Source organism: Desmodus rotundus, chromosome 3, assembly GCF_022682495.2.
Source record: "Desmodus rotundus isolate HL8 chromosome 3, HLdesRot8A.1, whole genome shotgun sequence".
Lineage (NCBI taxonomy): Eukaryota > Metazoa > Chordata > Mammalia > Chiroptera > Phyllostomidae > Desmodus > Desmodus rotundus.
The window spans coordinates 30,114,583-30,139,528 of NC_071389.1; the positions used below are offsets into that span (position 1 = coordinate 30,114,583).

General features: G+C 38.9%; 1 protein-coding gene across 5 annotated transcripts in view; it reads right to left on the reverse strand.

Moving 5' to 3' along the window:
* Positions 1-24,946, reverse strand: part of GPBP1L1 (GC-rich promoter binding protein 1 like 1) — a 37,964-nt gene that overhangs the window by 2,772 nt on the left and 10,246 nt on the right. For 4 of the 5 annotated variants that reach the window (XM_024571037.4, XM_045204184.3, XM_024571036.3 and 1 more), the window contains exons 2-10: positions 17,970-18,993; positions 17,274-17,388; positions 14,871-15,000; positions 14,212-14,498; positions 7,669-7,741; positions 6,344-6,537; positions 2,079-2,219; positions 1,445-1,603; positions 738-862 (exon numbers count right to left, since the gene is read on the reverse strand). In XM_024571037.4, coding sequence (XP_024426805.2) covers positions 738-862; positions 1,445-1,603; positions 2,079-2,219; positions 6,344-6,537; positions 7,669-7,741; positions 14,212-14,498; positions 14,871-15,000; positions 17,274-17,333 — 1,169 coding nt within the window. In that variant the 5' untranslated portion in view covers positions 17,334-17,388; positions 17,970-18,993. The remainder of the gene's footprint in view (positions 1-737; positions 863-1,444; positions 1,604-2,078; positions 2,220-6,343; positions 6,538-7,668; positions 7,742-14,211; positions 14,499-14,870; positions 15,001-17,273; positions 17,389-17,969; positions 18,994-24,946) is intronic. The other variant, XM_024571038.3, reaches the window with a different exon arrangement.

Below are 24,946 nucleotides of genomic sequence, written 5' to 3' on the forward strand. Positions count from 1 at the left end.
AAGCTGTAACTATTGCCATGTAGGTGCTTATGATTAAAAGGGGGATCTCCACATTGCTCTTTCCAGAGCGTAAGGGCTACAGAGAAGGGAGAGTAAAAGCCACAGAAAGTAAGACAGCATTAAAAAAAAAAAAGTGCCAAACTATAAGGACCCTCTCTGACCTTTAGACAAAACAGAAGAATACATCTCATTTTTGTCTTGTGAGCAAATTAGAACATTTCCACATGTATTGAAGTTCTCTTTCAATTTCATGGCATTATGGTCTCTTTCATAACCTTGTGACACCTAAGGTTCCTCTGGACAGGGGCCTCCTTTCAGAAAGGCACCATCGTACTTGGCAGGCCCCATGTGAAATCGGCTGCCCAGTGTTCAGGGCCCTCATTTAAAAAACAAGCTCCAGGCACAGGGGTCTCATGGGTAACTGTTCAGCTGGGCCAGAAGTGTTCAAGGGGAGAGTACAACAGTCCCAGGAAACAGGTTCCCTCTCCCCTTATCAACTGGAGCCATAAACTGAGTCTGAAACTAAGCTACACAAAAGGAGAGTGTGAAAACGCTGGTCGAGTCTGTAAAGGACGCCTAATGAGAAACAGGCCAATTTGGGGCAAACCGAGAAAACAAGTTAGGGTGCTTGTGGGACTTCTCTGTGTATGCTGCACTTAATCCGAAATGCCATCTTAAGTACTGTCCAGCTCCTTGCAGGCCACACACAGCACAACTGTGACCTGATCCTCACACACCTGTGCTCTGCTTCCAGAGACTGTGAGAGGACCTCCCCTTCCTCCTCTGTAGGGAGAGGAAGACCATTCTGATGACAGCCTTCTTCTCCATTTTCCTTTGGTTCAGGTGTGCTGTTTTCCTCCAACTGCAGTAAGGAGAAGAACACAGTTGGTTTAACAATCCTTTGTGGCGAGATAACCAATCTAGAGAACCCACGGAAATGCTTATAAGAAGACAATTTCAACTCATAGGATTTTCCCATTTAAAAATGAGGACTTGCTCACCGTGCTAAGATTTTCAAAAGATACCAATTGGCCACCATCTACAGGTTATGTCGACTGAGGCAGAAACTACTAGACACCTATGTCCTTATACTGCAATAAAATTTAATCCACGTGACCAAAGCTTTATAATTTACCAAGTTCTTAGAGAGCTGACCAATTCAAGACTTAAGCAGTGTTGCTGTGTTTAAAAACACCAAGTTCCAAAGCAACTATCATTAAAATAAGCCCTAATTTGAAATCTGTTTAACAATGGATTAAACTCACTCTACCATAGACTGTTACTCCTACAGACACCTCCTCTGTACATTAAAAAAAACTCGCCACATTTTTCTTCTAAGACAGGCGGGGAAGGAAAAAACAACAACAAACAAAAACAAAAAAACACCCCATACATATAACATAGGAAAAATCCTATGTTGCCCCAGAAAAACCCTCTCTCTTACATCCTCCAGCTTGTCACAGTCTCTGTTCTCTGAGAAGTCTCCATTCCGGTCGTCCTTCAGAGTCTTTAGGAACTCGCTTTTCCTGTCGGTAGTTCGGCGGGTCAACTTGGTCAGACGAGACGAGCTGATCTCAATCGGAGGGGTGGTGCTGGACGGACTCTGTGCAAACACAAGTTGCTCCTGACAGTAAACAACAAGAACTGGGATTCTCTGGGTCACTTCTACGCGTGGTACTGATTTCCAGAATCTGTTTACCTATTTATCATTCCATCTTTCACCAAAAACAACACAAACCCCCCCCCCCCCAAATATCCTTTTCATTAAAACGGTCTTCAGCTTTTTTTTTTCTTTTTTCTTTTTCTTTCTTTTAAAAACAGTTGAGGCTGAATGGCTTACACAGCACCTATTTAATTTTTCTAACACACTGACCCTGGTCTACTATAGAACAACTACCCCACCCCGCTACTGCCCACGTTTACATGCTAACAGGAATCATCAGTAGACAAATGAGTTTGAGTTAAGCAGAGCTACAAAGGAAATAGAATTAGAGCTGTACACGTCACATTGCATATCTCAGTAAAAGTGAATGGGAAATGCCAACTTTAGGAAAGGCCTTTGCTTTATCCTCACTCACCTCTTTGGGAGAGCTTAAAACTGCGCTACCAGCCAGCACTACTGGTTTGGTAACAGAGATTGGACTGGTAAAAGCAGACTCCCGGCTGGAGGAAAGGGATCCTGATTTGTGTTCCATTCTGTTAGCTTTCCATGCACTGGGCTACATGGGAAGAAAGAACAAATCAGTCAAAACAAACATCGAGACAGCAGCTAAGCCTGTAAGATCCCAAGGCAAAGAGTAATGTTACGTGGAAACACAAGTGCCCAGAGCTTACCTGTTTCAACATGTTTGGGAGGTATGCAACCTCTCAGACACTTGAAATAAAAAGGAAGATGGAAATCAAAAGATCTACAGGATATTAATAGGTGTTTCTCAAAGAGAGAACTCCAGTTCAATAAGCCTGGGAGATGCTGGGGTGAGTAAAGTTCAATAGGTTTCTTAACCTGTCACTTCTCAAAGCATTTAACTATACATGTGAATTGAGAAACAGATATAATATACAGCATTTTCCAAATTCGTGACCCCAAAATATTTTCTTTTATGGTGTGTTTTTAACCTTGATGTAACCCTGATAGCCTGGGGGAAAAAAGCACACCAGAAACCCGCTGTTTCCCAGGGACTTCAATGGCAGGAGGTAGTTCCAGTCCAGGGCAGGCAGTGCAAATGGCCGGACAGCCCTGTTTAGTCCAGAGGCCCTTCTTTTGCTCAGCCTTGTGGGCCCTGGTCCCAACTATGATGGCAGCATAGCTGGAATACAGTCAATCGCTCTGTCTGAGAAGAACAGGGAAGACAAAGCATGTCAATGGAGTGAGGCTGAAGTAATTAAAAAACATCTTCTCCAGAAAGAAACAATTAAAACTGAAAGACCTTTATGACAAAGGAACAGTCTGGGTGGAAAGAATTCTTTCTTGGTATTCAGAGGATACTCTAAGCTTTAGGAAGGGAATTAACTGATTAGCTACCATGTACAAGATGTTCACCATACTTTTTTATTTAATTCTTAACCCAATTGGGTATAATTATGTTGACTTTTTACAGAGAATAACACTGAAGAAAGTTATGCACTTTGTCCAAGGTTATTCAACTAGTATGTGACATTTTTTTTCACAAAAAGAACATACAAGAAGATTAGGTAAGAGAGACAGATAAGATTATTTTTCTTGCTGAAAACACTGAAGATGGCTGCTTACGTCAGGCTGAGTTATCCACAGGGTACAGAAACACTTGGGTTTCTGTCACAGTATGAAGGGCTTAACAGGCAGTGGTTACATGCAATATGATACCCACATCTCTGCCCAAATTTACTCCAACTTGACTTTAATGTTCAGTAACTCAAACACTAGGCTGCTCACTAGAGAAAACCATTATGAACCACACCTTTTTATTAGAGGAATTTTATGCAGAAATACACTAAAGTGGACCATAAATCAACCATTGTTTTCTTTTAAAAATGTGCTCTTTTCCTCCAAACTCCCAGTCAACCCCAATTTTTCACCTCAAATGATTATGTGCCTTCTCCAACTGGATTGATAAGTAGAAATCATTGAATCCAAACTTTCCCCAATTCCTTCCTTTGCACCTTAAGTTCCTTTGGCAGCTTCCTCTCCTCTACCATTGTTTTCTCTCCTTTTGAGAGTTTATCAATTTTTTTCTCCCTTGTATCTTAATTAAAAAAAAAAGAAAAAAGATTTTATTTATTTTTTAGAGAGGGGAAGGGAGGGAGAAAAGGGAGAGAAACATCAATTGGCTGCCTCTTGCATGCCCCCAACTAGGGACCTGGTCCGCAACCCAGACATGTGTCCTGATTGGGAATCGAACCAGCGAGTTTTCAGTTTGCAGGACTATGCCCAACCCACTGACCTTCACCATTCACCAGTCAGGGCTCTTTGCCTACTTTTATCATCATCCCTGTTCACGCTTCATTACCTTTCACAAAGACAACAGCAGCAGCCTTTACATTAGTTTTCCAATTTTTAATCTCTCCTCACCTTAGTCCTCCACAACATGGCTAAACTGTTCTTAAAGAACTCTGTGTGAGGACTTTCATCCTTACCACTTCTTCACTCCCTGAAGATTTTTGAGATCCTTGAGGATATGAAATTGTCTTACTCGCTTTTTATATTCTGTTATCTAACAGAATGCTTGTAGACGTTTCAAATGAAGTTACACTTAGGAAAACTCTTTTGTAAAACTCTTAAGGAATGGAACAAACATAAGGTGCGGCCTTGTGGACAGTAACAACAGCTACCATTTATTAGCACTTACCATATGCTAATATTAAGTACTTCATAAAAAAAATAACTCCACTTTTCAGTTTTATTACCATTATTTCTTCTTGGGAGATAATTCTTTAAAATGACCTCTTGCAAGTGTATTTCTGGTTGTCTCCAGGGGTTTCTTCCTGAAGACTTTCTTCATCCGTTCACCACCACCTGTATTTCCTTTTACTGTCAGGCCTCAAAGGTGCCACCATCTCCACTTCAACCCACACAATTCTGGAATCCACTGAAATCTTTTTTCACCCCTACACTACTTTCGCAAAACCTCAACTCAATGATTACTAAAAACTTTCAAACTGCTAAGGTCAAAATATTTTTGTTATTTTCCTTAACCTGTCACCTGCAATTGACAAGTATTGACAACCTTGGCTGCTATCTTAAACTTACCCATCCAGATTTCTTTGGTAGTAGAACAATTTTCCTATGTCTGAATTACAATTTCTCAGTTCTCATGACTATCTTATTTTCTTAGTATTTTACAAAATATTAAATAGTTTCCCCAAGTCTTATTTTCCCATTCTTTACTCCTTCTTTGCTCTTAGAGATCTTATCTATCCTGAAAGCTTCAGTATCAGTAGGATAATGACCCTTAGTCCTGGTATTTCTCCAGTGCTACCAGGAGCAATTAAAATGATTCATTCTTTAGCCCTCAAATATCTCTAGTGTTTTCTAGTTTTGGAACTTTTATTTAACCACCTCTTCCCTTAGTTAAATTACAGTTTTTCAGTAAAATTTTCCTTGATGGTCAGTCCAGACTCCTCTGAATTATGTAAACAGTATTTAATTTAGTTATACCAACTCTGTTTAGGATTTGTCATTTTAATTTATACATAATCACATGACCTTTTATATCATAGTATCTTGTCAAATCAATTAGACTTTCAGCTCACGGAAAATCACAACCAACATTATACTTCTTTGCACTGCTCATTAGCACTGAACGGAGTGCTTACACACAGCAAATCCTCATTACTTGTTTTCTTACAGAGGCTGGAATTCATTCGAACAATTATTATGAGCTTTTGTGAGGGTACTAGGGATACACAGATGAAGAGGATCTGAAACCTGCACTTAAGGTTACAACCAAGTGAAGAAATAAAAGCGAAGCCAATTAAGTGTTATGGAGACTGTGATAAGAGACAGAGTGGTATTTAATCACAGAGATATAAGGATTAATTAGATCTTCAGATGTGTGTGATAGAAAAGGATTCACAGAGGATGACATGAACTTGAAGAATGATTTCTTAGGTAAGAGAAATCATTCATTCAAGTTTCTTAGGTAAGACAAAGAAGGGGGAGTAAAATGTAAAAGACGGATTGGGCTTAGCCTATCAAGAATTACACACACCAATACTGAGGAGTTTGGATCACTGTATCATCAGATCATGGGCTGGCAAGGTATGACCCATGGGTCAAAGACCATATTACCATGTGTCACCAGCAAAGCCTAAAATATTTATTATCTGATCCTTTACAGAAAAGTTTACCAACCCTTGCTATGTAGATGGTTAGGAACCACTGAAGGGATTTAGGAAAGGACATGACATATTGAAGGACGATCATTCTGACAGATTTGTAGAAGATGAATAGAAAGATGAGGAAATAGAAGTATACATAAAATAGAGCAAGGGTGGGATGACAAAAACATAGGACATTATAGAGACAGTAACTAACAGGGACTTCATAATTCTTTGGTATAGGGAAAATGAATAAAGAGAAAGAGGAAAACAACAATCAAGATATTCAGCTACATGATCAGAGGGATGTCTAAGCTGTTAATGGAAACAGCAGCAGGTTTATGAGATGAAGTTAACGAAAGAGAGGCCCACTAAAAATCCAGCTGGCAGCAGTGGAGAGTTTGGAGAAAGACTACAATAGAATACATACAACAAATTCTGAGTATCAGGTGAATGATTCAACTAAAAAAATTACAAATTTACTATTTTCTTGATTTATTCCCAAACCACTGCTGTATAAGGTTCTGACATGGATTCCAAATCATACCTTGGAAGGAGGTGGTGCAGGCTTAGGAACCAGGTTCTTATAGACACTTGGAACCATGTTTGACAATTTGTTCCCATTTGGAGGGTGAGATCCGGGTGAGGTGAATGCAGCAGAGAAGGCAGCAGCAGGATCTTCTTTGGAAACTTTTTTGATGACTAGCATTTTGGAGGTTTGCTTGGCACCAGGTGGGTTTTCTGTGAAGTACAACCATGCAGAAACAAAACGATGTCAAAATTACTGGTTAACAGAAAGCAGTTAGTAAGAAGGCCTCACTTTCAATAAAGAGCTGACACTTAACAGATACTCTCAAAAGTGACACTACTTGGGAACTGTAGAAAAAATGTCAGTATATTAAGCATTTGATTCTAAACTCATAAACCAACGAGAAAGCCTAAAGATGTTAGCAGTGTATCACTCAGGCACAGACCAAACAATAATATATCCAAGGGTGACAGCTCCTGATAGCACGGGAATAGACCTAAGGAAACTGGGGAAACTGCCATTTGACCTTCTGTTGAGGCAAACTGGAGCCAACTATGTCTCATTAACGAAGGGGAAATGGTACAGCAACCACCCTTAATTCTAAGACTCGAGATCCAAATCCAGTATTCAGATAAAACCTTCTCAATAAGACGCCTGGCCACTAAACATGTCTAATGTAGGGACTAGGAGAGTTCAATTTGTAAATGCCGAAGATCTCAAAACCACAGATCAGGTTTGGTTTGAAATACAATGATTTGTCAATTTTCTATAAGGCACTATATACATACGTATACGTATATGTGTGTGTGTATTTTTTTTTCTCCTTGCCCTATATAATAAACATCATTTGTAATTGCCAAAACAAAAAACACAAAAAACTCAGCAACTGGTACCTGGCTGAATAAAATGGACTATAGAATGTGGTATTATATACCCTTTCAAATAACACTTCAGAAGAATAGTAATATGGAAGACTGCTTAGAATACATGTTATATTTAGGAGACAACGAAAACGTATCAATTCAATTGTTATAAGCAAATTTGCAATGTTAATTAAAAATTACTTCTTATAAGCTTTGTATTATTCTCCCTTTGCTTAAAATCTGCTTCCCAAGTTCAGGGCTATACAAGCTCTCAATTGTCTGTGTTATGACTCCACTACGATATACATTTCAATGGTATCTTGGGGGGCAGAGTAAGAGTTAATAGGTGTTAGTTACAGTGTACAAACAGATGAGATGAGGAACAAGATAAACAATAAAAAAAAGGGATAAAGATTTTTGCTCCTTTCCCTGCTATGAAAAATTTAAAGTTGTGCCTTTAAAATGGCACGATCTACCTACCCCACACTCCAGAAGGGGTCCCAATAGGTCTGCATGGCTGATTGTGTTTGCCAGCTTCAGGATTCAAAGAAGGCTAGGAAAAAAGGGATATTAATGGTTGAAACAGAAAGCTAAGCAGTTCTGCAAAGTAGCCAGCACCATGAAACCTATCAAATGATTGTATCAGCAGCACCTACTTAATGCTCTAATCAGAACTAACAAACAGATAAAAGATGTTGAAATGCAAAATCAATAGATCTTATGTTTATCTTAGACTCTCCTGGATTTCGTTTCCTTTAAAAAAGAGGATTAAAAAATAAAAAAGTAAACGGACTAATTGTGCAATTTATCTTTCTATAGGACATGTATGCCAAATAAGGAGGCACAGAAAGCTGAATGAATTAAGAATGTGGATCTCTTTTCTCAGATTTAAGGAGGACAATCTGTCAGTGACATGTGTGGTATTTATCACCTTTCTAAGATTGCTTTAGGACAGAAGCAAACTGTGGGCCAGAGACTGCTAGAAATACAAAGACACTTTAAGTCAATTAAAAAGAGTCCTTGTCCCAAAGGGTGAGTTTCATTACAAAGATAAACTTGTAGACAAATATGTACAATTAAAGGTTATAAGGGCTATTAAAAACATTTACATTAGAGAAGAAAGAGAACTAAGAGTAGTCAATTCTATTTGAAAGAGAAGTGCTATTTAGAAAAGGTTTCATTAGAGGAGATGACTAGGGTCCTTAAAGAAGAATCCCAAAGCTGAACACGGGCAATTCCAAGAACAGAGTGCTCAATGAACACCAAGACAGGAAGCATGAAAAAGAATAGACTATTCAGTGATCTGCAATAGTTCAGTGTGCTTAGTGCTAGGGAAGGAGGAAACCCTTCTGTGGGGAAAGAGATGTTTGGCAAAGTAGGCAAGAGCCAGACTGTGGAACATTTTGGGGAGACTTTTGTTCTATAGGTAATGGAGATCCAATGTTCAAAAACAGAGTTCACCATGACCCAATCATTAGTGTACAGCTGTCTGGTAGTGGCTTGACGGGTGTATTTGAGGAGTTTAAATATCAACTAGGAGACCAATTCCATAGTCTGGGAGAATAATAAAGGCAACAGAAGTAAAAGATATGAGGAAAAGGATAAAGTGTTCAGAGCAACTGATGGCACTTAAGAACTAATTGTACAGAGAATGTGAGAATGACACTAGTGTCTCAGCTCAAACTTTAAAAATCTGGTTAACAGAGAAAGAAATGGCTTTTCATCACAACTGACCACAGAACATTAAACGAATAGAATGATGCTCAGACTGCACTACAGGGCTTCTAAATCAGAATCTCCTAGGGTAGGGTCCACGCAAGTTTATATAGGAGTCCACCATGGATAAGAGTGGTTTTCTTATTTTAATAGGACTACTCACTCTATAGATGTAGATGTGAACAAAACCAACTCCATTGCTGTGTGCTGGGTTTCATTTGATTTTTATTTTTTAAAAAAGATTTTATTTATTTATTTTTAGAGAGAGGGGACGGGAAGGAGAAAGAGAAGGAGAGAAACATCAATGTGTGGTTGCCTCTCACACACCCCTTACTGGGACCTCGCATGCAACCCAGGCATGTGCCCTGACTTGGAATCGAACCAGTGACCCTTTGGTTTGAAGCCTGTGCTCAATCCACTGAGCTGCACCAGCCAGGGCTCATTTGATTTTTTAAAGTTTCATGCTGTGAACTTTGATTGACCTCACTATCCTTAGCAAGCATATCAAAGCTTTCCAACTGATGACTTGTGTTCCTTAAAATGAAGCCATAAATGTTTTTATTAGTGACATACAACATGGCATAACTACTGAGATAAACACCAAACTGGTGATAGGATCAACTATAACAATCATCTGTCACGAGACCACCAGGAGGTATGGTCCCTGGTGTTACTGCATTTTTTCCCCTTTGTAGTACCCAAGTTATACTATAAAATAAGTATAGTAACAGGAACCTGTAGTGGAGAAAATTCTGCGCAGAATTGCTGGGTCTTCTGTTCCACTCCAACCCAATCTCCTACTAAGTATTCTATAATAAACTGATATACTCTATGGAGTTGCCTGCTTTGTCAGTTAATAAACCTTTCTTGTTATGGTGGCCATTACACATTTGCTCCATCAGTGTTCTTAGTCACATTCTATCTAGGGTTTTCAGAAACACTGCCTCTATTTATGTGATAGCTTTGTTTTCTTTCCATTGATTTTTAAAAATTTAAAAATATAACACAGATACAGAAAACAAAGTTCTCATAAAACACTTTATAAACCTGATTTAAAAACAACAACAAAGAAAATCTCTCTCCTGACTTTTGTCTCCAAAATCATCTCTCCCAACCTACAGATTACCACTTATTTATGCATTCATTGGTTGATTCTTGTATGTGCCCTGACCGGGGACTCAATCTACAACCTTGGTGTAGTGGGATGATGCCCTCACCAACTGAGCTACTCGGCCAGGGCCCCGCCTTTTTATTCTGGCGAGGCAACTTCTTGTTGGGTGTTTTTCCTTTAGTAGACGTGTATGTCTAATTATGCCTCTTTCTGTGATGGTGGCAGAAACTGATGCATAGTATAAAACTATTAATTCACTACAAGCTACGAAACAATGATCTTCTAATTTTATCATTCCTTCTTTACTAGCTATTATATACTTCCATAAAAAGGAACTTCCTCTATTTGGTGACTCAGTGGTACAATTCATATGGAAAAGATAAACGCATGCTTGTTTTATCTAAGATGAAGTATCATTGTGAACTCAGATTTAATCATAGTTGTGATTCAAGCTCTTGCTATAATTCTCCTTAATTGACAGATGAAATATCCCAGGTTTGGCCAGTGGGAACCTCTTTACTTTGGATTATGAATCCTTTTGTAACAACCCTAATAGTCTTTAATTACTTCTTTGCTACTTAGTGTGACGAAGTATTTCAATCGTATGTTTTTAAATCTTTCAGTGGACAGAGCCTGGACCCAGAAAGAAATGTGTGCATGCACACAGATACACACACATACACACACAAGGTCTCTCCAGAAAAAGTCCAGCCACTGTTAATATAACTAAGAACAGTTTGCACAACATCGATGTAGCCTGGTGGCCAGAGAGCAGAGTAGAATGCACATGCATGAACAATGATGACTTCACTGTACTAGTCATAGTCAGTGGGGGAAGTAGATGCCGTTAAGAGAGCATGTATACTGTGTTGCTGTCGCATTCAAAATGACTGAGCAAGTAAAGCAACGAATATGCATCACATTTTGTGTTAAGCTTTAACATTCCTCTGTGGAATCTATTCAGATGATTTGTAAAGCTGCAGCTATGGGCCACTGGAGAAAAATAGCTTCATCACGGTATTCAGTGAACAGCTAAGCCCCTTCCAACAAGGTCTGAAATGGTAATAGAGAAATGGGGGATTCTTCCTTGGGGGTCTGTGTGTGTGTGTGTGTGTGTGTGTGGTCTGCAGGCAGAACTCCTAATCTACTTCCATACAAAATGCATCCTCATCATCCTCAATGGCGGGCTCTCATCAGAAACAACACTGGCCTCATCTTCATCAATGTCGAAACCCAATTTGATTAGGCAGTAGATGTGATTAGAGTAGGTCTGGGGATCCCCAAGTGAGAAGCCAAGAGAGAGCAGTGCAGCTTCAAACAGCAGCACCACATGGTCCTTGACAGCTTTGCCATTCTTATCTGCCTCTGCCTTTTGCTTCAGAGTACCCACAATAGGGTGGCCAAGGCTGATCTCCCAGTGCCCATTGTAGAGCTGTCCCAAAGAGTCTGGGCTTTCATGATACGCTCCACGTTAGCTGTTCGTTCAGCCATAGAGACTAATCATAATGCCGCAGGGTGAAGATATAAGCCTACTGGAGACTGTCACCTTCTTAACCTCCTTATCAAAGATTTCCTTCATGAGTTTGCAGAGGTTCTTACAACTTGGCCTTGCTCTCTTCCATTCTCTTCTCCTCTTCATCCTCAGGTAGCTCCCACCCCCCTTGGTAACTGAGATCAAGCTTTCCCCAATAAACCCCTTGAGCTGTTGCACACACTACTCATCGATATGCTCCGTCTAATACACCACCTCGAAGCCCTGCTTTGGCACTCACTCCACAAAAGCAGAGTTGGCAAATTGCTCTTTGCTTTCACCAGCGATGTCAACATTTTACCACATCTGCTCCACCATTCATTCTCTGTAGATATATTCCCCGCCCCCGCTCCGCCCACCATTTGCAAGTTGAAGGATTTGAGGTCATTCACCCTCAAATATTTTATTATGTATTTCCTTAAAAGAATACTCTCTTACATAATCACAGTATAATTTAAAAATCAAGAAGTTAACAATAGCCCTGGCCAGGTGGCTCAGTTGGTAAAAGCTTGTAAGTCTGCATGTATGGGAAGCAAGTGATTGATGTTTCTCTCTCACATTAATGTTTCTTTCTCTCCTCCTCCCTCTCTCTCTCAAATCAACAAATATATCCTTGGGTAAGGGAAAAAACCCCTAAAAACTTAACCCCCCCCCAAACCAGCAACTAACAATAAACACTATTATCTAATCTACCACCCTTAGAAACCCTAACACTGATGTCTTTTATAGCAAGGAAAAGTCTTAAACATATTGTTTTTCTCTTCATTCAGAATATAATCTAGGTTCAGATATTGCCTTTAGTTGTTCTCTTTAATCTGGAACTCCTGTTTTTGTGACCTAACATTTTTTAAACAGCATAGGCTAGTTCTTTTATGGAATTTTTTGCTCTTTAATGGAAACCTAAATTTCAGTTGTGTAATGTTTTCTCATGGTTAGGGTCAAGGTTATGTATTTTTGGAAGGAATTCACAGAGGTAGTATAGGATCCTCAGTGCATCATAACCAGGAGGCTTATGACATCTATTTGTTTCATAACTAATAACATTAATCTACTTCTCAATAACATAAAATGAATTGCACCAATACTAGGTATACCATCCTAGGAGTTTTGAAAAATGCTTACACCTCACCAACCTCTATAACTATAAAAAACTATTTCCTACATCAGCAAGTTCCCTCATACATTTTCCCAGTTGATCCCCACTCCACAGAGGAAACACTTGTTCTGATATTCTTTCCCACGATAGATTATTTGCCTGTTCTAGAAAGTCAAATGAATGTAATTATACAGGATGTACCCTTCACTATAAGGCTTTACTGAGATTCATGTTTATCATGTCAGCCCTTCTTTTCTATTATTGAATAAATAGTCCATTACATCACACCAGAACTTTTCTATTTTTATGTTGACATACATTTAAATTACTGCCAATTTTGGGCCAGCATGAATAAAACTATAATAAATACACATGTACTTTAATTTCTCTTGAGAAAATACCTACATATGGAATTAATGGGCCTCAGGGTCAGTTTGTTTAGTTTTATAAGAAACTTCCAGATCTTCCTTTCCCCAAAATGGCTATACTCCTTTACATTCCTACTAACAATGTAACAGAGTTCTGGGTGCTCTAAAATGTCATCGAATCTAGTGTTTTCAGACTGTTAAATTTAGCCATTCTAGTGGGTGTGCAACAGTATCTCATAGTAGTCTTAATTTCCAAGTTTTCCTTATGACCAATGACACAGATCATTTTATTCAGGTGCCTATGGCCATCTGTGTATCTTCCTTTGTGAACAGCTGTTCAATCTTGCTCATTTTTGTTAAAAAAAATATTGAGGTGCAGGAGTTATTTACATTGTGGATATAGGTCCCATTTCAAGTATATATTTTGCAAATATTTTCCCTGAATATGTGAGATAAAAAGTTTTAAGATTTGGGGAAGGTGATTTATCAGTCTTTTCCCTTATAGTTATTGCTTCCTATGTTCGAGATCTTTTTCTAGTCCTGGCTGGTGTGGCTCAGTGGACTGAGCACTGCTGGCCTGCGAACCAAAGGGTCGCCAGTTTGATTCCCAGTCAGGGCACATGCCTGGCTTGCAGGCCAGGCTCCCAGTAGGGACACTTGAGAGGCAACCACACACTGATGTTTCCCTCTCTCCCTCCCTTCCCTCTAAAAATAAATAAAATCTTAAGAAATAAAATAAACAGGCATGAGGATAAAACACTGAAAATCAAGATGGTGATTACCTCCAGGGGAAAATAAGGAGAACAGATGAGGAAGTTATCACAACTATTTTACATAAGAGGGTAAATTTAAGAGGAAAAAACCCTCAAATGATAGTTGGAGAAAGACAATTTAACATGTGAGATTACATTTTTTACATAATTATGTATTCGAATACCGAGCTTTACTTAAGAGAAATTAAGGATTTTTTTAAAGTTCCAAAGGCATAAAGATGAAAACAAAGATTTGCTAACAGTTACTGAAGATTTATAGCACTATCTTCATGCTCATCAACAACTGCTTCTCTCTAAAAACAATAAAAATCTAAACTTTGGGACTCCATTTTTAGTAATTTCTGAAATGTTCTCATTACTAATGGGGTCTTATATTTGAGATATTATTTGTTAGACTTTAACTACACACAATAAACCATCATACTTACAAAGTCTTCCTCTTCAAACTGCAACTTTTCCATCTTGTCTTCTTTCTTTTCTTCCCTAATCTCTGTAGGTGCCTTTTCCTGAAAGGCACAGCCTTTCCGGGAATGAAAGCTGCCATTCCAGTGGCGATGGTTCCCTGTGCCACCCCCACTACGCTGGCTCATGCCATCATGACCTCGGGAAGAGCCATGCCAACCAGATGGGTTCCCTGTGATTCCAGTATATGCTCCCTTAGACACACCAGAGTCCACTGAATCATGGCGAAACAGGGAGGGCTGGTGCCAGGAATCTAGAATAGTAAGGAAAAGTATAACATTAAATTGTTTGCTTCCTGGAAACCCAGAAATAACTGGGCCAAATGCATTCTAACCTTATTTATGGTATTACCAAAAGCCCTTCAGGGGACCTTTTAAATAAAACGTTAAGTACATAGAAAAGAAATCACAAAATACATCTTTTTCTTTTAATATAATTTCTATATGAGTTCTCTCGATGAATAAATGACTCACAGGCACATAACAATGTTAGACTTAGAAAGCCAACTGCTGAGAACCATGCTTACAAAAGATCATTATTTCAAGATTATGGACGTGCACTGCCATTCTGGGCTTGCCCTAAATGAGTAGCTTAAATGTAATTATGGAAATTGGGCACGGCTCACCTCCTGTAGTTCGTAGAGGTCCATTGTTAAAAAAGCCATCAGAGGAATTATGTCGACGACGGCTTACTCCAAATCTACCATCTCCTCGGGGTAGGTGCTCTCCCTGTTTTTCAAAGGTGGCTGTAGGTGACTAAGATGATAAAGTACAGAGAAGCAAACAGATAAATAGATTATCTTTCAGTATCTTAGGTTTTATAGCAGCCTTTTAGAAAACAGTAGCGGCAGTAGAAACTGCCATTATGAGCATATGGGCCTTCATCAGGGTACCACAGGCCTCTGAGTTAGAGCAGTCCTAGGCTGCGTATTTAATCATTGACTCATTTACATTATCCCAGAAGGGAAGAAAAGGAAGCTACTCCAATTATTGACCAAAAAGCCTTGCCAGAAAGAATAAGCCCCAAAACATTACACTTAAAAATATTAATCTGCTCTGGCAGGTGTGGCTCAGTTGGCTGGGCATCATCCCCAAAAAGGAAAGGTCCTCAATTGGGGCATGTGAAGGAGGGAGGCAACTAATCAATGTTTTTCTCTCACATTGATGATTTTTCTCCCTCCTTTGCCCTCTCTCTAGAATCAGTAAAAAGAAAAATTGAATGGTAAGATTTTTTCTTTCAAAATAAATATTAATCTTTCAATAGGAAAGGAAAATGGTTTCCTTATAACGTTTCTGGAATGTTTTAAAATGTCTCTAGAAATGAATAAACAAAAATACATAAAAGTTTTATGGTTTTTAATTTTTTAAGTTAGGTTATGATCCCCTTCAAGTTAATTTCTATGTATGATATGAAGACTGAGGTTCTCCCCTCTGCTCTGCCCCCATATAGATATATCCAGCTCTATAACAATTTGTTAAAAAGACTACCACTTCTGCATTGAATTATCTCAGCATTTTGGCCAAAAATCGACTGTCTATACCTGCCCTGGCTAGTGTGGCTCAGTGGCCTGAGCGCCGGCCTGCGAACCAAAGGGTAGCTGGTTCGATTACTAGTCAGGGCACATGCCTGGGTTTTGGGTACTCAAGAGGCAACCACACACTGATGTTTCTCTCCCTCCCTTCTCCTCTCTCTATAAACAAACAAACATATATCTTTTTAAAAAAATCAACTGACTATACGTATGACTATTTTTGCATTCTCTATTCCATTCCATTGTTTATGTCTACCCTTAAGGCAATACCACCATCTTTGCTTACTGTAACTTTGTTAAAAAAACCGAAATTTCCTTTTTTTTTTTTTTTTTTTTTTTACTTAGTCCACTGTGCTATATGAATTATTCTTTGGAGATATAAGTCTACATACTTTTAAACGTTTTCCTGGGTCCTACACCTAATCCCTCAGGCCCACCACCCCAAAGCCTTGGGTCAGATCATGTCAATCATGAAACCTTAAGAAAAATCACACAGGCAATTGAAGCTGAAATTTAGGCCAACAGTCTAGATAGACCAGATGTTTAAAAATAGTGAAGGTAGGCCTTTTTTTGAGACTACCTATCAATTTTGTCCCTCCTCTACTGGCTGGCAAAATGAGAAGCATTTTTAAGTTTGCTACCTTTCCAAAGATTTCTTAACAATAATTAAGGCTGTTCTTCTATGAACTGTGACTTGGGCTAGTTTACTAAGAACTGATCGTTCCATTTATTGTTATCCCTAATGCAACACACACTGTCCCCTAAAATCATCAAGTAAATTTCTACCTCTAAAATAGAATTTCTAGAGTCCATATAGTAGGTAGCAGTCAATCCCTGTCTCCCTTTTTTCCATCTCCTCATCTACTACTACAGCTAAATATGCATTCATTCCAAAGGTCTACTTCCCCAAACACTATTTTCCTTTTACTTCTGCCCCTTTGCCCTCAGTAATGTTAGTAGGTATTGTTTTACTTCCAAAGTGTGCTACAGCTAATACAGGAAACCTTAAGTGTGCCATATAATGAGAAAAGCTTAGCATATAACAACAACAACAACAACAACAACAAAAAGGTACTTGGCAGTAACAGGGTATACAATGACTTGGACTGCCTGATTAGTTATTTCCTACTGAAACAAAGGTAATTAGCCCTGGCTGATGTGGCTCAGTGGATTGAGCGCTGGCCTGTGAATCAAAGGGTTACCAGTTCGATTCCCAGTCAGGGCACATGCCTAGGTTGCAGGGCAGGTCCCCAGTAGGGGGTATGTGGGAGGCCACACATTGATGTTTCTCTCCTTCTCTTTCTTCCTCCTTTCCCCTCTAAAATTAAATAAATAAAATCTTAAAAAACAACAACAAAGGTAATTAATCTATGAAAACCTATTTGAAACCCTCAGGCAAAGCTAAATATACAAAAAACTCAGACTGTAAAACGGAGGCCACAGACAAGTTGCACAGGAACTGGCATTTGGATAGTTACTACAGGAATAGAACAGTACCTTAACTGCCTGTGGTGTTGAGAAATTTAGCCAAGCAGGAACAAAATCATGCTGCGCCATTTAGGTCCAGTGTCTCTTTTCAGCAAGGTGAGGCATCCAACCTCATGGCCAGGATCTGAAAAGGAGAAAACTCAAATCACTTATGCTTGCAAGATCTTGATAGCAAAGTGTGAAGGAGTTTGTGATTACTTAATATCCTCCACTTTAGAGAAAGACCTGCCCTCTGAACTTCTCTAGACTATTGATCAGACTACACACTCCAGGAGTTCTAAATAAAGCAGTGGTCCCTGAATATACAACCATGAAAAATGCATAAAGAGAAAAGTGACAAAGATCTAAAAGGTTATATAAAAGAAGCTTATGAGAATTCTTGAGTTATATTGGAAGAACCATAAGAATAAACACCTACTCAAAATTAGAGATACTTATGATGAAGAGATAACTTCTTCAGGTAACTTCTGGCAAAAGCAGTAGAAAAAGATCTTCCCAGAGAAGGGAAGATACAACCTTTCAAGTGTTCTATTTAGTTCACATTAATTTCCTCAAACACCAACTATCATCAGTTTTCCTGAGAGATCCATTAGTGTCTCCAAACCACACCACTGATATTTTTCAAAATTAAATACATCAGAAAGCAGTATATATACATATACATATACAGCCTTCTTCCCAAGTAAGACATAGGAGAATATTTACCCCAGAGTGTAACCTCTGTGGTCCTGTTGCCTGAACTCCTTGAGTCTGCCAGCTGGATTTCCCACGAGGTTCTCGTTGGAAGGGTGCTTAATAAGGCTGGCCAGCAGCACACCTTATGATGAAGCACAAAGAAGCCAGGCTCTGTGTGGATCACTCTCTCAGTCCCCTCAATTGCTCATCTTAAACTACCTAGTTCTTGACACGTTTCCAAATGGGGGAAGGGGAAAGGGAAGGGGGGAGGGGAAGATAAAAAGTATTTGTTACATTTAAAAAAAGGGGGGAAGGGGAAAGACTTATGTCTATGTTCACCTCATTCAACTTCCTTGAGTGATGGCACTATGATGTTGCTTAAATAGATAATACATGGACATTTGCACAGTGAGTACGAACACTGTTCATAACAAGGTCATAAATAAAAAGGTGGGTTCACATGGGCAAATAATGTCATCTAAGTGACAGATCAAAAATATATTAAAAAGCTATCTATAAAAGATCTTCTGAGCACTCAACTCCAGTGGCAAAACATCCACACGACAAAGCCCTTAATCTCCAAATCTCATTATTCTCACACAGCTGCTAAAAATGATGTGCAAATATGTATTTCTATTTTTTTATCCTTCAAAATCTAAGGACATAAGAAATCTTGTTAAAAAAAAAAAAATCAGACAGGAACTTGATATACTTTTCCCTCCAAAGAATAGCAGCTTTCAAGGCAAATTTCTTGGTATAAAGCTCCCAAATGTGTCTTCTATTTCTTTGGTCTTCACTATTATAAATTCACAGCAAAATTAAAACAAGTAGAAAGACAGGGATTAATGACTGGTCAAGCAGAAAGACAGTTCCAAAGTTGTTGTCTTTTCAGTTTTCTCTACTTCACTTGTTTTGTCTCTTTTTGAAGACTAAAACTGAACTACTGGAAGGTGATAGAAGAATCTTCTACTGCTTCGGTAGAGAAGTCACGTGTTATTTTTGATCCATTTCCATCATTATTCAATCATTTATAAGGCCACAGGAAAATAACACTCTAAATGAAAAACAAAAAAAACACATTATTATCACGAGGCTAAATCATTATTATATGTAATTGCTAAAATGGGACAAAGATCAATCAAATTAAGGTCGCAGGAGTCAGAACTCTGAAGTCTAACTTAGACATTAATGTGTTGCCACCTATAGCAACAACATAACTGCCTATAATTCTAAGGATTTTGGAAGTCACCTGAACAGAGTTTGCCTTCCAAAAACCAACCAACCAACCAACCCTCACCTGAGGGTACGGTTTACATTGACTTTGGTGGTGGGGGCAGGGGGAGGAGGTAGACAAACACCTATCAGTTGCCTCCAGTACTCGCCCCAACCAGGGAATCAAACCTACACCCCCCTGATGCACGGGATGACGCTCTAACCAACTGAACCACCTGACAGGGTGAGAGTTTGTTTTTTTATATAACCATTCCTCCAACTAGCTATTGAAGGTAATTCAGAAATTCAAATTAATGAGTCTGTTAAGATTTAGATTTTCTCTCATGGATAGAATAGCTTGCCATAAGTGGTCAAAGAGCCATGTAACGCGATCATTTATTACCAGTCAACAGCTATCTAATTATTTAGTACTAATCACAGCTACATTCTTAAAAACAATACATCTGTCATAGCATTCCTCACATATTTACCTATTTTTAGACACTTAGTTATCAATGAAGAGACTTAAGCTCTGACTTAAGTTAGGCAGTGAGAGACGACAAATATTTCTTTGGCAAATTCCCAACTCTCTTCCAGGGGCTAAAGACTTTTCTTTCTTTCTTTCTTTTAAAAAAGAGTTTATTTATTTTTTAGGAGGGGAAGGGAGGGAGAAAGAGAGGGAAAGAAACATCAGTGTGTTGTTGCCTCTCATGTGGTCCCCACTGGGGACCTGGACCGCAACCCAGGCCATGTGCCCTGACTCGGAATCGAACTGGAGACCCCTTGGTTTAAAGCCTGCACTCAATCCACTGAGCTACACCAGTCCAGGCTAAAAACTTCTCTGATATAAGAGAATGGTTGCATTGCGGGAAACTCTGGTACCCACTGGTAAATTCTAGTTTGGAGGATATTACTCATATAATCAATTAGCAGCTTTGCTCTACTGTTTAAGTTCATGGAAATAAGATATTGAAGTCACAATAGTAAATACCTCTGTGGGGAAATAAAGGGAAAGAAACCAAAAAGATCATAGGGGCTTCAATTGTATCCATATGCATTATTTCTTAAGTTGAATGATGGGCACATGACTATTCACTTTTTCTCTATGCTTTTATAATTTGTAAGCTGAAATACATACATGTGTATATAAACATACTTACATATTAATCAACCAGAGTATATACAGTCCTTTAGCAAAATAGAACAGTCATAAAAACTGACCAAATACTAGTTATAAGACATCTCAATTAGTTCCAAAGAACATTCCATATTCTCTAATCATACTGTATTGAAATTAGAAAACAAGCCCTGAGTGGGTTGCTCAGCTGATTAGAGCATTGTCCCGATACATTAAAGTGGTGGGTTTGATCCCTGGTCAAGACATATTCAGGAAGCAATCAATGAATGCATAAATGAGAGGAACAAGAAACTGATGCCCCCCCCCACCATCAATCAGTAAAAAAAAAAAATTAAAATGAGAAAACTTTCTCTTGCAGTCCCTACTCTCCTTCCCTTTCCTGAAGAAATCCTGTCCAAAGCCAGTAGGTGGGGTCAAGCAAGGTTAGGAATCTATGTGTGGCAGAGGGTGTGCTGCAGAATGCTGGTGCCTAACCAGATATGAAAGGTGTCCATGTGGGCTGGCAGATAGGGAAATGTGTGTGGGTATGGCAGCAGCCCAGTGCAGGATGTCAGAGCCCATTAGGCAACATAAGGCAAGTGTTCCAGTAGGAGGGCAGCCCAGTGCAGAGTGGGACCCTAAGTGGAATGAGAAGGGCATCCTGGCAGAGGGACAAGGCCAAGGTGGTTCAGGGCTTCCATGCAGCAAGGTGCCTTGCCTAGGTGTTACAACCTGGGTGTGGTGAGGAAGGAATCCATTCAAGGCAGGATGTGATAACTGGGGTTGGTTATATACTGCGAATGGATTAAAAAGTAAAAAAGGGAAGAATTTCTGGAGTCAGAAAAAAATCTGGAGTCAGATTTTTTCTGTGTGAGAAAGGAGGCAATGATAATTTCAAAATAAATAGAGTGACAAAAAACACTGAATAAATTTGCAATTATTACAGCTAGGACAGTACTTAATAGAAAGCAAGTTTTAAAAACACTTTTTTAAAAAGACTAAAAACAAACTGACCTAAGCATTTTAATCTGGATGACTGAAAGAGCAATAAAATAAACCTAAAGAAAGGAGAACCCCCCTCTTTTTTGAATCTCTGCCTTTAATTTGCTCTCTTGGGCAGCAAAGAGATTTCCCAGTTGGTGAGCTGGGACAGGGTTGGCTAGCTCTTTGGCCCAGGGTCTGGTGTTCAGGACCAATCTACCTAAAGAACAGCTAGATCAAATATAGTCAGTCCCTTAATACTGGTTCTGTGGTCCCGTCTAGAGATTTTAAAAATCAGGACTGATTGTAAGACACACTCTGGGGAAGACCGGCTTTTAATATAAACAAATTAAAAGAACCCAATGCACAAAATATTTAGGAAGAAGTAAAATAAACAGGACTTTATTACTGATGGGATATAGGCATAAAGAATAAATACAGGCTCATACTCTAGTTTGTACCTGTGAAACGAAGTACTTGACCACCATATAATTCACTGATATGGGGAGTAAATGCTGACTGGTTACTGTTCATTCAGTATAATCCAGTTGTTTTTATATATTGATAGGTCTACACCTGCAAGCCCCCGTAGTAAGTGCATGATGAAAACGTCCATGTTAGTAGGTTCTTATGGAAAAATAACAATCAAATTTCCTTGGAAAAGACAAAATTGTTTACTACATACTTTTTGTCTAAAGAATTCTGGTTTAAACCTGATATTCAAGGCAGAGAGATGAATTACCCAGTGGTTATGAAACTGTTAGACATGAACAAAAATGCTTCAATTTTAAATGTAAACATAAACAGTTCCCCGTTTCAAAACCCACTAGGTATGTTCTCAGTCTTCCCAGGTAAGGCAGTGTTTGTGGAGGAGATACTAACTGGCAATGCTAGCTGGTGTAAAAGCACCAAAGCTGTCATATATCCCGTAACAACTACTTATGGACCATCCTCAATATACTCCAACACCTAGGATGCAAAGTTATGTTAAGAGTGTGTTATGTGCATACACATATAGAATATGTGGTAGGGAGATAACTGACAAATGGAAGTGTTCAGTAATAGGAAACAAAAGAACAAAGAGGACAGATAATTTTTTAATTTTTTTACATACACAAAATTTTTTAATCCTCACACAAGGACTGTTTTTTAAAAATTGCTCTTAGAGAGGAAGAGAGAGAAACCTCTTGTACCCATCCAGACTAGGGATCAGACCCGCAACCTGGGTACATGCCCTGATTGGGAATCGAACCTGTAACCAAATGGGACAATGCTCCAACTGAGCTACACTGGCCAGGGCCTTTTTACAAAATTTTTAACGTTCTTTGGTCATGTCTTATGGGGCTGTAACAATTTTTATAGAGAGACTAATTGGAGTGCCTTTTGCTTAACCACTGACAAATCTTGAGAAAGAAAAATATATCACTTAAAATCCTCTTGGTAGAATTTTGAGAACTATCAATATAGTGCAGACAATGTTTAAAGTCAAAAGAGGCCCTGGCTGGTGGAGCTCAGTAGATTGAGCACCCGCCTGCGAACCAAAGGGTTGCCTGTTCAATTCCCAGTCAGGGCACATGCCTGGGTTGTGGGCCAGGTCCCCTGTAAGGGGGAGCATGAGAGGAAACCACACATTGATGTTTCTCTCCCTTCCTTTAAATAGAAGAGATGAGATCTAGAGAGACTGTAAAACTGTAAGAGTTTGAAAGTTCTGTGTATTCCATTCCTTAGTTTCCATTTCTATTTGTCACTCCAGGTTCCAATTACTTTCCAATGAAAAAGACTGGTTTCACAGACACTATTAGTCTCTACTCTTGGCTGCCAGATCACTCTTCTTAAATCCAGGCTCAAATTATATCACTACCCTGCTCAGAAATTTTCTGGCTTCTTACCAACTACAGAATAGGATTTTAATTCCTTGGTCTGATAGTTCAGAAATAAGTCTTTCCCCACAAGTAACTTTCCCTTCTAAAATCCTCAAAGTACTTTAACTGTGATGTCTAGTGCACTCAACACCTGCTTCTTCCAGTAGAGTTAAAAACGCTGACTTAACTCCCAGCAGGCCAAAAACTTGTTGCTTCTAGAATCCTGCCTTGTCCTTTGAAACTCTCACAGCCATCTAGCATGGTGCCTTCTATGTAGTATGGATCAGAGGTTTAATGAATTTTATAAATTATAATAAAGCAAGGATGCAGAGAAATTGAAACCCTTAATACAAAATTGTGCACTGCCTTGGCAATTTTTTGGTGGTTCCTCAGAAAGTTAAATATAGTTACATGACCTAACATTTCCACCCCTAGGTATATATATCCAAAAGAAAGGAAAACATATGTTCACATAAAAATTTGTAAGTGCATATTCACAACAGCTTCAGTCACAATAGCCATAAGGTGGAACAACGCATCCATGTCCACCAACTGATGAATACATAAACAACACGTAGTATATCTATACAATGGAATATTATTCAGCTATAAAAAAGAATGAAGTACTGATACATGCTACCACATTGATGAACCTTGAAAACACTATGCTAAGTGAAAGAAGGCAGACACACTAAATGACACATATTATGATGATTCCATTTATATGAAATAGCCAATCCAGAGATAGAAAACAGATTAGTGGTTACCAGGGACTAGGGAAGAGGAAGTGTGATTGCTTAATGCATATGAGGTTTATGTTTGGGATAATGAAAAAGTTCGGCAACTAGATAGTGGTGGTGATGGCAAAATACTGTGAATGTATGTAAAGCCACCAAATTGTATACTTTAAAATGGTTATGATGGTAAATCTTAAATTATGTGTATTTTGCCACAAATAACTATACATGTCAGAATTGCCTGTATCTGAATAAGCTGATCCAACCATTCACAAACATTTGTCAAATAATCAACCTTTGCAATACTTACAACTTATCGGGCACTTCACGTATGCCCCTACAATCTCTGAGGTACTTCACGATATGGCCTAAGTTTATACCTTATAATTAAGTTTATACTGCTAGGAGAGGATGTCCATGCCAAGGGCCTTATCTCAATCTCCTCTACCTTAGGTTCCCTTTGCCACTCTACCTTGTGTTCTTGATCTCAATCACTCTCATTTTTCCCACAGAATACTGTCACCATCTACTACTACTACTACTGGTAAGTACCACCTCTGTCTACTCTGTTTTCATGCAACTAACAAAAAAAAATCCACACCCACTTCTCCTCCAACGTTAAACAAAACTCAGGGCCTGTATCTCCCTCTAGGTGTTTATGTTCATTCCCCTGTAGTCTTTCTTAATAAAACTTCTACAGAGAGCAGTGTACTCTTAGTGTCTTCATTTCCTCACTCCATCATTTATTCCTTAATCCACAGCAAATTACTTCCTCTCCACATAGTATACAATAATTCAAAAGTTACCTCCATAACGCCACTGAGGTTTTGGCTCTAATACAGATTACCAAAAAATAACCTATGGAACCCCCCCCCCCCAATATGCAGTGTCTAATTTTTAATCACTCGTTTGGTGTATTACTTAACTTTGAAAATTGGGGTCATTGAAGAGAAAACCAAGAGAGTAATGGGGACCCAGACGTTCAGCAGAATTGTATTTCAAGAAAGTAGGAGTTATGAGCTGTAACAAGTGCTATTAAATCAGATGGAAGACTGAGAACTGACCCCTGGATTTAGCAACATGGAAGTTACCAGGTGA